General features: G+C 37.3%; 1 protein-coding gene across 1 annotated transcript in view; it reads right to left on the bottom strand.

Moving 5' to 3' along the window:
• Positions 1 to 652: 652 nt before the first annotated feature.
• Positions 653 to 13,800, bottom strand: part of BRDT (bromodomain testis associated) — a 56,411-nt gene continuing 43,263 nt past the window's right edge. The window contains exons 14-17 of the mRNA XM_055138508.1: positions 11,925 to 12,025; positions 7,413 to 7,618; positions 5,243 to 5,408; positions 653 to 721 (exon numbers count right to left, since the gene is read on the bottom strand). Coding sequence (XP_054994483.1) covers positions 653 to 721; positions 5,243 to 5,408; positions 7,413 to 7,618; positions 11,925 to 12,025 — 542 coding nt within the window. The remainder of the gene's footprint in view (positions 722 to 5,242; positions 5,409 to 7,412; positions 7,619 to 11,924; positions 12,026 to 13,800) is intronic.

The raw sequence follows: 13,800 nt of genomic DNA, 5'->3' as shown, positions 1-13,800 counted from the left end.
GAGGGAGAACTAGGCTATTACATGTCTATCACTGTAACACCGTCATCCCATTGTCCATCGATTTACTTGAGCAGGCCATCTGACCAACATATTAATTATTAACGTGTAATATTATTATTATATATGGATTATTATATATAATATAACCTATTATTATTGGTCTAATAGTAAACATAATTATTACTAATTATTAATATAATTAATACTAGCATCTAATGTTAGCTATTAGATATTTAGATATTAATAACTGCTATTTGCAATAACAATAATAATAACAACATATTAATAACTCTGGCATTAGACGGAGGTCAGAGTTCATTTTTTTGCAGGTAGCTATCCAGTTTTCCCAAGAAATATATCCATTTCTTAGAGATAGGGCCTATAATAATACATAGCAGACAATTATTGCAGTATGAATAAAATCTGGGAATTTATTAAAATTTAAGGTATCCAAAATTATAAAATTCCCTATAAATTATGCCATTAAAAATGAACATATTGCTATTAAAAATGCAAGTTAAACTGTTTAATCATTTTGGAGCAGTCAAAATACAATATAAGATTGTTTTCTTGGTATCTTAAAGCAATTATTTTGCCACGTGTATCTTAATCTTTTGTTGCATTCACTTTAAGATGGTTAATTTTAAAAGTTTTAATCAAAGTTGTTTTCAAACATTGTCATAATGTCACTTTGAAGAGTCATATCAATGGTACCCGCCATCTGTAGAAAAAGAAGTAAAATATAAATGTCACTTTAAAAATATATGCTTTCATTAAAACTATATTAAATGATTATGCACCTCTTGGATCATGCAAAGTAAATATCATTTACACAAACTCAATGTTAATTAAGACAATTGAGTCTGTATGTAATTTTAAATTTCTGTTAAAATACAATTTATTAAAATATTGCTTAAAGCAATAAGCAAAAATCAAACCTGTAAGAAAACTTATGGATGTGTTTAACCATTTTCTCCAAGAAAGAAAACTCTCGACATGGATTAAGTGTGTATTGGTGAGACATGGGTGAAGAGCACACTTTCATATATTTCTTTAACCAATATAATACTAGAGTTATGAGTAGACATATACTCTGGCTGTGAGAGAACTATGGTACATTGAAGCTATGGACTTGGTAGTAATTAAAACAGCATGGTATTGGACTAGAAACGGACCCGAAGACCAATAGAACAGAGTTGAATATTGCAGACTCTCAAATATATGATCACAAAATCTTTGATAATGGAGCAAGAAATGTGAATTGGAACAAGAAAAGCCTTTTCAACAAATGGTGCTGGGAAAACTGGACAGTTACCTGCAAAAAAAATGAACTCTGAACTCTGTCTAATGCCAGGCACAAAAGTCAGATCAAAGTGCATTAACGATCTCAATATCAGACATGAATCCATAAGGTACATGAAGGAAAATGTAGGTAGAACCCTCCATAACGTTGAAGATAAAAACATCTTTAAGGATGAAACACCACTGACCAAGCAAGTGGAAACATACATAAACAAATGGGACTACGTTCAACTAAGATGCTTCTGCACCTCAAAAGAAACAATGACCAAAATATAACAGAGAGAGCACATGGAGTGGGAAAGAATCTTTACCCAATACCCATCTGACAAGGGGTTAATATCGAAGATATACAAGACACTAGTAGAATTATACAAGAAAAAAACCTCCAACCCCATCAAAAAATGGAGAAAGAATGAACAGAATCTTCCTCAAAAAAGAAATACAAATGGCCAAAAGGCACAAGAAAAATGCTCTACATCGCTAATCATCAGGGAGATGCAAATCAAAACAAAATTAAGATATCATCTCACACCTCAGAGACTGGCACACATTCAAAAGAACAAAAACAACCAGTGCTGGCTTAGATGTGGGGAGAAAGGGACTCTCTCCTTCATTGTTGGTGGGAATGCCAAATGGTCCAGCCTTTTTGGAAAACAATATAGATATTCCTTCAAAAACCAGAAATTGAGCTTCCGTACGACTCCACAATACCACTTCTGGGAATATAATCCAAGGGTGTAAAAAAGCACAGTAGAAATGACATCTGTGCCTGTATGTTCATTGCAGCACTGTTTACAATAGCCAGAATCTGGAAACAACCCAAGTGCCAAAAAACAGATAACCGTTAAAGAAACTTTGGTACATCTACACAATTGGAATACTATGCAGCTGTTAGGAGAGAAGAAGTCATGAAATTTGCTTATAAGTGGATGGTCATGGAGAGTATCATGCTAAGTGAAAGTCAGAAAGAGAGGGACAGACATAGAAGGACTGCACTCATTTGTAGAATATAAAATAACATAGTATGAGACTGACACCCAAGGACAGTAGACACAAGGACCAGGAATATTGCCCCATAGTGGGAAGCCTGCCCTATGAGCTGGGGAGAAGACAGCTGGAATAGAGAAGGAATCACTAAGTCAAGATGGTTGGAGGGATCATTCGGGATGGGAGATGTGTGCCGAAAGTAGATAAAGGACCAAACATGTTAGCCTCTCAGAATCTATACTGCAAACCATAATGCCCCAAAGTAGAGAGAGAGTATGGGGGAAATTGTCCCAGCCATAGAGGCAGGGGAAGGGTTGGGATGGAGGGGGTAGGGAGGATACTGGGACACTGGTGGTGGAAAATGTGCACTGGTGGAGGGATGGGTGTTCGATCATTGTATGACTGAAACTCAAACATGAAAGTTTTGTAACTGTATCTCATAGTGATTCAATTAAAAAAAAGAATACAAAGAAAAAGGTATGGACTTTCATGGGGTTCAAGAGATGGAACAGGGGGTGGGGTTCTTTCCTTGCTCACAATTGACCTGGGTTTTCATCGTTGGCAACCTATATGGTCTCCTGAGCACTGCCAGGAGTAAATCCTGAGTGCAGAGCCAGGAATAATCCCTGAGCATTGTTGGGTATGGCCCATAAACCAAAAAAAATTTTTTTAAGTAGCTGTAGATTTTCCTTGATTTTGTCATGAAGAAAAATTACTTAACCAAATTTGTTTTTATTATATAGACAATCATGAAGATCAAACTACACTGTATATACAGTACCCATTAAACAATGTTGTTTAATGCTAAAAGGTAATTAAAAGTAAAGAAATAAAGAAGGGATCATTAAGAAAACAATGGCTGGAGGAATCAGTCAGGAAGGGAGATATGTGCCAAAAGTAGATAACGGTCCAAACATGATGACCTCTCAGTGTCCGTGATAATGCCCAAAAGTAGAGAGAGAGAGTATGGGGAATATGTTGGGTTACAATCACACAATGATCAAACACCCATCCCTTCACCAGTGCATATTCCCCACCACCAATATCTCTGGTATACCCCCCTTTCCCACCCTCCCCCTGCCTCCATGGCAAACAATGTTCCCCATACTCTATGTATTTACTAAATATACTAGCAATATAAAAAATTAATATAAAACAAGTATTATATTCTGATATTTCCTCTAAAATGCCTGTGATACTGTATAGATTTTTTCTTATATCTGACATGACACCAGCCACCAAAGTGCAAAATTATTTATCAGCAATCAGGTAATAGTTCAGAGTGGTATGTATGTAAAAGTGCCAACTTGCAATTGAAAAATTCCAAGAATATAATTCCAAGAATATAAATAAAAACCGAGGATCTCTCATCAAAGGTAGCTCATCTTTATCACCTGAGTTACTCATTCCTAGCTAATATTCACTTATTTTAGATTCTCTTCCTTTACAACTAAAATCTGAGCCTATGTAATGACTATTGATACAGAACTGGTAATTATTTCTGAAGAACTGACACCATTACTTGGACCTTCCTTTCTCAGGGTCCTAATACATACCAGACCATTCAAATCCATAAAAAATCCAACCATAAAAATCTTTGGGAACTGGCATAAATGGAATCTTGAGAGCACTACTAAACGTTACAATAGCTTTTTAAGAGTATGGATCTGTTGAATGCCAGACTGCTATATTAAAGGTATATTCAGATACATAAAAAACTGAAAGAAATAACTACATTAGAAGAAATCTTAAAAGAAGTCCTTTAGGAAAAAGAAAAATAATACCATTTTACAACCTAGATCTTAAGATCTCAACAAACAAATGAAAAAAATGAAAATGTAAATATTAAATAAGCATGAGATTTTTTTCCCTATCACTTTCCCTCTTTCCCTGCCCCCGGCCCCCACTAGGTATCCCAGATTATGGGGCCATTTTAGTCTCTAAGTTGCCCAGGATGCTTGAGCCATCTTCTGGATGGTTCAAATAATCTCTTCAGATTATTTGGCTACTTAAATCACTGTATCACCGTGTCACTGTCATCCTGTTGCTCATCGATTTGCTGGAGCGGGCACCAGTAACATCTCCACTGTGAGACTTGTTGTTACTGTTTTTGGCATATCAAATATGCCACGGGTTAGCTTGCCAGGCTCTGCCATATGGGAAAGATACTCTCGGTAGCTTACCGTGCTCTCCGAGAGGGATGGAAAAAATCAAACCTGGGTGGGCTGCATGCAAGGCAAAAGCCCTACTCACTGTGCTATCGCTCAGCTTAAATAATGGCATAAAAACTAGGCAGGAGGATTAGAGATAGAGTGCAAGTACCACTGGGAATAGCTCCCAAGTACCACTGGGTGTCCTGACCCAAAAAATTTTTTTTATGGAATTAAAGAGTTAGTACAGAAGTTACCATGCTTGTCTTGGAAGCATTCCACCCTGGTTTGAGTCCTGGCACTGCATACTCACCCCTGAGCACTCCTGAGCACTCTTCCTAAGTCAGGAGTAAAGGTGAGCATTTCAGGGTGTGGCCCAAAAACAAAACAAAAAATTAGAAGGGGAAAATTGAAAGTGCTTATAAAAAAATACGGTAAAAGAGTTTCATCTTCACTGTACAATTATTCCCATTTAAGAGGTAAGAAAATATTCCAGGGTACTCTACTATAACATTGTGTGTCTTGCTTTTATTTTGGGGTCACACCCAGCAGACTGGAGCTATGCTGGGTACCCATGCTGCTGAGATTGGTCCTGGGCTTCCGGCCTGCAAAGCAGGTGCTCAGTGATTTGGGCTCTATCTCTGTCTTTTGACTTAAATTTTAGTTTTAGGCTCTGATTTCAGAACCCAATCTTAATGAAACAGGCAACTCCTTAGACAATGGAAAACACCATAAATATTTCAACATGTAAAGCAAAAATTTGTTACATCATTGTTGGATTTAGTAAAGAAAAAATAACATACTGCTTCTCTTCTTCTCCGCTCTTGTTCTTTCTCCCTTGCTAAGTTACGGTCTTTCAGAAGCCAGACTTTGCCTTTATCTTGAGCTTCCAATGACTGCTGATGTTCTTCTCCAAGGCAATTGTTTTGTGCTTTATTTGAAAGAGGTTCCAGAGCAAATCCAATTTCCCTTAAAGAAATAATACAGTTCAAATTAGACCTTCATTTCATCTAAAGTCCGTACTTAAAATATTTTATTATATGACAAATACAAGCTAAGCTCCAGATACGCCCTCTCATTTGTTATGTTGACTTTTTTGGTTGTTGTTGTTGCAGAGATTAAACCTAGGTCCTATGAGGGCATGAGTTCTATTACTGAGCCACAAATATTCTGAGTGGCTCTAAAATACAGATATAAGTTAGTATGCTAAATACCCCAATTAATCTTTTTTTTTCTTTTTGGGTCACACCTGGCAATCTGGCAATGCACAGGGGTTACTCCTAGCTCTGCATTCAGGAATTACTCCTGGCAGTGCTCAGGGGACCATTATGGGATGCTGGGAATCGAACACGGGTCCGACTGCGTGCAAGGCAAACACACTACCTGCTGTGCTATCGCTCCAGCTCCTTAATCATTTTTTATCTTCTTCAAAGTATATATGCTCTCTGGGGGAGAAAGCAGCTGGGATAGAGAAGGGATCACTAAGTCAACGATAGTTGGAGGGATCGCTCTGGATGGGAGATGTGTGCTGAAAGTAGATAAAGGACCAAACACGATGGCCTCTCATTATCTGTATTGCAAACCATAATGCCCATAAATGGGAAGAATGTAAGAGGGAGACTGTCTGCCACAGAAGCAGGGGGAGGGTTGAAACGGGTGTGTGTGGGGGGGTGCTAGGGATACTGGGACATTGGTGGTGGGAAATGTACACTAGTGGAAGATGGGTGTTCGATCATTATATGACTGAAACTCAAACATGAAAGCTTTGTAAGTATAGCTCATGTGATTCAATTAAAAAAGAAGATGTAGCCGTATCTGAGAATGTTCTAGGAAGACATTTTAATTTTAGCTTTAAAATTTTAGAAATTCTATTCAGATTTCAGTGACAAAATTGAATTTAGTACCAAACTCTTTGTTAAAGCAAGCAACTGTAAACATAGACTATTTTAACTATCACATAAGCTATAGTAATATTTTAGAATTAAAAATATAACAATCTCAATCAGAGCTTGTTGTTTCTAAAAATAAACTTTCATGTTTATTATTTAAAAGCAATCGTTAGGCAAATAAAGAAAAAGCTAGATGGAGATTCCTCTTCCAAAAAAAAAACAAAAACAAAGTATATATGCTCTCATAAAAATATTATCTTACAATTACAATTTGCTGTATCCTACTACATACTGAAATTTTAAGCAACAATTTAATATAATTAAGATACATGTCTTGGGGACAGATAGTATAGCAAAATAGGACACCTGTCTTGCATGCAGATGATCTGGGTTTGATTTTCAGCACCCCATATGGTCCCTTGATACCTGACATTAGTGATTCCTGAGTGCAGAGCAGGTGTAAGTCCTGAGCACCATGAGGTATGGCCCCAAAAGCAAAATCAAAAAGGGGCTGGAGTGATAGCACAGCGGGTAGGGCGTTTGCCTTGCACTCGGCCAACCTGGGTTCGATTCCCAGCATCCCATATGGTCCCCTGAGCACCGCCAGGAGTAATTCCTGAGCGCAGAGCCAGGAGTAACCCCTGTGCAACGCCGGGTGTGACCCAAAAAAAGAAAAAAAAAACCAAAATAAAAAAGCGAAAAAAAAGAAAAAAAGAGAAAAAGTCTTATTTGAAATATACTTAGATGCATTTAAATATATTTAAATAAATAAAACTTTGCAAAACAATTTAATATTTTAAAATGCATGTCTTGGGCCAGAGCAATACAGTAGTGAGTAGAGCATTTGCCTTGCATGCAGCCAACCTCAGTTCAGTCGCCCAGCATTTCATATGGTCCCTTGAGCCCACCAGGCATGATTCCTGAATGCAGTCAGATAAAAGCCCTGAACATTATTGGAATGTGGCCCAAACACAAAAACAAAAATTAAATTACAACACATATTTTATTTACAATATATTTAAATATATATCCCAAGGTCATTACTACTTTAATGGCCTTGGGATATGCGTAATATATTACACACCTTTGATTTTCTTGAATTAATTTTGGTTCCTTTACATTCTGTTCCAGATGTTTCCGTATTAATTCCTGTGTTCGAGCTTTTACTTCCTTTTCTATTGCTGCTTTTCTAAATTGGTTGAAGAGCTCATCAGAGGATTTTAGCACTCCTGATGTTTTTACTGGCTTGCCTAAACTTTTCCAGGAGTCTGCGTTCTTGATCTTTATATCCTAAAGAAAAAGTTCACCAGATTCAGAGGAAAACCAAACATTTTGAAGTTATATATCAATATTCTAAAGTCTTTTGCATAATTTTATAATATTTGAGTGCTAATCAGAAAAAGGGCTGGAGCAATAGCAGAGCTGGTAAAGGTAAAGTATTTGCCTTGCATGCGGCTGATCCAGGGTTCGATTCCTCTGTCCCTCTCGAAGAGCCTGGCAAGCTACCAAGAGTATTCTACCCGCACGGTAGAGCCTGGAAAGTTACCTATGGTGTATTCGATATACCAAAAACAGTAACAGCAAGTCTCACAATGGAGACATTACTGGTGCCCGCTTGGGCAAATTGATGAACAACAGGATGACAGTCAGAAAAACATATGAAACTATAATAACAGATCATCTAAACTCAATTATCCAAAACCAAGGTTAAGAAACATTTGTTATTAGAGTCCAATATCTGTCATGAATACTCCAAAAGCTTCAAAAATATTATCAAATATTAATTAATAACTTAAGCAACATTTAAGTTATTAATAATATAATTATATACCATAATCAAATATATAATACAAAGCCATGATACACTATCCAAAGATCAGTGTGATCAGACACATTAATGGAAGGATGAAAATCCTATGAGCAGGAGGCTGGAGAGATCTTCAAAGAACTGTAGCAAATGACTCAGGCAAAAGCCCTGGGCTCTATCCTTGGTACCATATGGTCCCCAAGTATTGGCAAGCAGAACCCCTGAGTACCAAGCCAGAAGTAGCCCTGTAAACACTGCTAGACCCAAAAGAAGCAAATCATGATCATCTTTGTGAGTTTTCAAGAGAAAATGGCCGCCTCCCCAGTGATAGACAAGGGACCATGGGAACAGAGAAACAGGGCCCCAGGCTGGTCAGCAGTCAGTTTATTTCTTTCTTCTCCCCAGAGTAGTCCAATCTCTCCCTTTACAGCACAATCATAGTCGTAGTTTTGTTTGTAATCCTAGTCATCACAGTTCCATCATCCTAGTCTCCTCATAGATCTCAAAGTCCTTTCCCCTCCTACCCCTCAGAGCAAAGTAATATAGAAATCATGAAGGTGGGGGTACACAGAGGTGGGGTTGAAAATTTTCATAACAATAAACAGAAATAAAGCCACTCCTTCAGGGGAGGTTCTAAGGGATTAACTCAAGGACAAAATCTCATCTGAGGGTTCAGCACTCCAGATTACTAGGAGATCTGCTCAAGGGCGAGATTCTATCTAGGGTGTATTGCTTTATCCTTTTCTCAGCCAGCAATCCATTTAAACAATCATAGTGAATTTACTTCTTATAACATTTCTAGTCATTTTGTATGAACACAGTAAGAGCTATGTTAAGCATAAAGGTTGGCTCTTCCTAGGGACATCTCACTATATATTCCAGATCATAGTCCTCAGGCCAGGTTAGTCTTTCCTAACCCCAGCAGGGTCCTTATTCAGTTACTCCTTTTTGGGTTATGACAGAGTTTGTCCATGACCATGCTCTTAACTTATTATATTTATGGTGCTTAGCTTTTCCCCTTTCGATGCCAGGGTAGCTTACAGTTTGCCCAGTCCCTCTGTCAGGACCCTCCTTTTGAGGGTGTTAGGAAGTAAAGCCAACTGAGGTTTAAGTCAGGTAAATATGATGGATGCCCAGGAGTTAATAGTATTTCAAAGTCAATTAACTACCATGTTACAAAAGAATAGCATCAACTGTCTTCCTGTGCCTATACAAAATGGACATTGCTAAATAAGCCATGTAAATGACCTAACAAAAAGAGAAAAAAACAATATATGATTATTAGTGGTTGATGGAATTGGGTGTGCCTCAGGGGCACTTTTGTGGGAGTAACTTAATAAACCTAAGCCCCCTGAGGGAGGAGCAATGTTATCCAATGTTATCCAATGGTCTCAACAATGCAAAAATAGCATTACACAAATTCAACATTTTATTTATAGAAAAAACTCTTAACAAAGTGGGTAAATATCTTTAACTTAATTAATTAAGGCCATTGTGACAAGCTAACAATATCATACGTAATGGTGAAAGCTTTTAGCCCCAATAAAAATGGCCATTCTTACCATTTATACTTAGCACAGTATTGGAACTCCTAATCAGAACAATCAGACAATAATGGAAAAAATGAAATAAAGGTACTCAGGAGTCAGAGTATAATACAGGGGTTAAGGCATTTGTCTTGCATGTAGCCAACTCAGATGCAATCCCAAGCATTGTATATGGTTCTCTCTGAGCACCACTGGGTATGGCACAACAACAAAAAAAAACCCTATGGGTTCTGGTGCCAGAGCAATAGTACAGAGGTAAGGCACTTGCCTTACATGTGATCAATCTGGGTTTGATCTCTGGCACCCCATATGGTCTCTCTACACCCACCAAGAGTGATCCCTGAGCAAAGAGTCAGAAGTAAGACCTGAGCATTGTCAGGTATTCCCCCCCACCAACAAAAAAAACCCCAATAAAACAAAAACAAACAAACAAAACCCCTTGGGGTTCTGTGTATAAAGAGAAGAGGCTACAGAGTACATTAAAACACTGTCTTAATCCAGTTATTTTTGGGAAACACTATTCAACAGTCTGAGCTTTCAGTTTATTCAGGAAGATTAATTCACTAGATGTCTGCTAGCATAAAGTTCTGTAATCTGTATTTTTCTGTAACCTGTATTTTTCCCCAACATTTTAATTCCTATGCCACATCAGGCAGTAGGAATAAACAGAATAAACATACAGAACAACTATGACAAAAACTTGACAGTTTGTTGCTTAGTTTTTCTGCAATCCCTGTCCTTTTGGAAAATTTCTTACTATTTTAAAAATATTTGCATCAGTCAAAATCACAAACAGAAACAAAGATTACAAGTATGATATAATATTAATAAACCAAAATAGGGTGGCTTGGGGCCACACCCAGTGATGTTCAGGAGCTTTTCCTGGCTTTGTGCTCAGGGAACCATATGTAGTATTGAGGATCAATCCTTGACCAAAGCTGTTGCATCAAGATACATGCCTTATCTCCCATATGTCACTAAATCAAATATTCAACAAATTCTGTAGCACTGTTATTTCTACCCTAAAGGGGGTGAATTCTACTTTAAGTATAACAAAAATCAATAAAATATTGTTTAATGTCAAGAAGAACTTCTAAAATTAGTTCTTATCAGTAAAAAACACCCAACTTAAAATACAGTTAATCTTGATTGCAACAGTTACTGGATGTAAGAAAATCAGAAACTAAGACGACACAAGGATCAAACAGTATAGTTATGGAAAATATTAGAGTCCTATGGAATAGTAAGATTTCCTCTTTCTTATGTGGTAGAAAAAAATAAATGACAAAAGAAGTGTATAGGAAAAGGGAACTAAAACAGAAATATGTAAATAACACTTTAATAGGACATTTCTAAGAATTAGATTCAAATGCCTAGAATAGTGCTTGGTCTTTCTCACATATCACAAACACCTAGAATATGTGCTGAAGGAATGATCAGTGTGTGATCTGAGATGAAGTGTGTGAAATTTTAATTAAGATAATCACCTCCCAAAGTTCTGGGATAGCTCAGGGGTTAGAAGCACACGACCCTATGAGCCCAAGAACTGCCCTTCGTGGTCCAGAGTACCATATGCTCAGACCCTCACAGTGAACCACGAGCCAGGTTGGCCAAGTATCACCAGGAGTGGCCCCAGGGCTCCTAAAATGTTCTCAAAAAATTTTTTTAGGAGGTACACCAAAAAATTTCCACAAGAAATTGCAAAAGACAGTCTTATGACACAATTTAAAGTCAGGATAGCTATCAAATATCATCAATAGAGAACTAGTGCTGATCACAAGCACGGGAAACAAAGGTAGGGTGTTACTCACAGGTAACTTTAAATAAATAAAAAATAATGGAGAGAGCTCAACATGTGGAGGTCCTTTTAAATTTTTTATTAGTAAATCACTATGAGGTACAGTTACAAACTTAGGAACTTTTGTGTTTGCATTTCAGTTATACAGTGATCATTTACCCATCCCTTCACCAGTGCCCATTCCACATGTGGAGGTCTTGCTTTGCAAGTAGGAGACCTGGGTTTGATCCCTGCACTGTGTGTTCCCCTTAGAATCCTGAGCACTGAGTCATGAGTAGCTCCCAAGTACCATTAGTGTGAAACAAAAACTAAACAACAAAACAAACTGGTAAAAATTAGAGATTCACTTTCAAGATAGGGCTTAAATGATCTCTTACCATTTTCGTATTCAATTTTAATTAAATCCCTTTAAGATTTATAAGAAAAAAACAATTTTACTCTTACCTTCTGTACAGGAACTTGACATTCAGATTCTAGCACCAATGGGGTATTATCATCAGACTGATGCATCACAGTTTGATCATTCAACTGTTGTTCAGAATCACCTAGATGCACACATTTTAACAACAGTATAATTTAATTTCTTTTTGTCTAGAATTTGATATTTTTTACCTGTGTTAGAAAGTATGAAACATAAAATGACTAATGTCTTTTTTTAAAAAACTTTTCTGCTGAATCACAGTGAGATAGACCCTTACATGGGTCTATTATGTAAGATAATACATGATAGAAATAGCTGGTACTGTGGCTCATACACTAAAACCTAATTGCTCTGTGCCTAAGAAATAGCAGTTTTCCAGAGTGTAGACAGACCTCAGCCCCAGATTCAGGCCTTGATTGGGCTGTTTCAATCATGGTAATCAGCCTCCAGGCCCAGTGAGTCATTTGGGAGAGAGAAGGTCTCAGCCAATGCATGGCATTCGAGGAAAGATTCTGCCTGGTGGCCAGACTTAACAAAACAGGGTAATATCAAAGACACCAGATCTAAAATAACTAGTGTGAAAATGCAAGTAAAAAATTCCAAAGTCTCACTTATTTCTGAGGTAAAAAACAAAACAAAACTATGGAATCATGTTAATTGTTAATCATGTTAATTGTTGTTTTCATATAAATATTTCACTTATTATGAGTAAAGATAATTATAGACAGAGCTTAAGCACTGTCAAATCATACTTAAACAACTGACCTCCCTTTGGATATTGATTTTGTGTGTTAACAAAGTTGCCTATTGCTTAAGCTATTTGAGTTTCAGTCATTTACGACCAAGTACATCTGGAAGTAGAAACAGAGTCATTTTCTGCTTCAATTCTCTAGGTCTTATCTAGAAGTGCTAATCAATGTAATAAATCCAGAGGAGAAACAAGAAAACCAAGTGACTATCAGTTTTTAAAATTAACCTTTCATCAATTTACCATTGGTTTTCAATAGTACATATTTCACACCTCTGTATTTATATTAGCTTCATTATTCTCAATAACTGACTGATTTGGGGCTTGTGTGTGTTTCTCTGTTCCCCATATTTTTGGTGTTTGGGCCACATCTGCAAGTGTTCCAAGCTTACTTCTGGCTCTGAGCTCAAGGAGCGCTCCTGGTAGGGCTTGAGGGACCATCTGAGGTGCTGGGGCTTGAACCTGGGTTAGCCAAGTGCAAGGCAAGCACTTTAACCATTGCACTATCACTCTGGCCTTGTTTCCCCCTTATTTTTATTGTAGTAGTATAATTTTAAAATACTACTAATACTAATTTAATGTATAAGTCATTCTAATACCACACATACCAGCAGAATGCCTACTCCCCCACCCGCTTAGGACCCCTCTCATTCACTCTCCCCATGACTATTTTTGTTAACACATAATCAGAAAATACTGTTCATATGTATATATATATATGTATGTGTGTGTGTATATATATATATACATATAGTAGGAACTTACTTTTAAGCTTTTACTACCAATAATCCCCTTAACTAGTTCTTTGAGTAAAGCATACTAGTTGGACTCGAGGCTTTAAAAAGAGAATTAAGGGGGCTGGAGTGATAGCACAGTTGGGAAGGTGTTTGCCTTGCATGCGACTGACCCAGGTTCAATTCCCAGTATCCTATATGGTCCCCTGAGCACCGCCAGGAGTAATTCCTGAGTACAAAGCCAGGAGTAACCCCTGTGCATCGGCCAGGTCTGACCCAAAAAGCAAAAAAAAAAAAAAAAAAAAAGAGAGAGAGAGAGAGAGAAAGAATTAAGGCTAGGAGACAGAGTTGGAAGGCAAGACAGACCATTGTCAAGTGAAATAAATTGAATAAAAGAAGAAATTTAAATGTCTGTAT

Source organism: Sorex araneus, chromosome 5, assembly GCF_027595985.1.
Source record: "Sorex araneus isolate mSorAra2 chromosome 5, mSorAra2.pri, whole genome shotgun sequence".
NCBI classification, from domain to species: Eukaryota; Metazoa; Chordata; class Mammalia; order Eulipotyphla; family Soricidae; genus Sorex; species Sorex araneus.
Note: the sequence above shows the minus strand (reverse complement) of the source record. Positions and strands in the feature narration are given on the sequence as shown.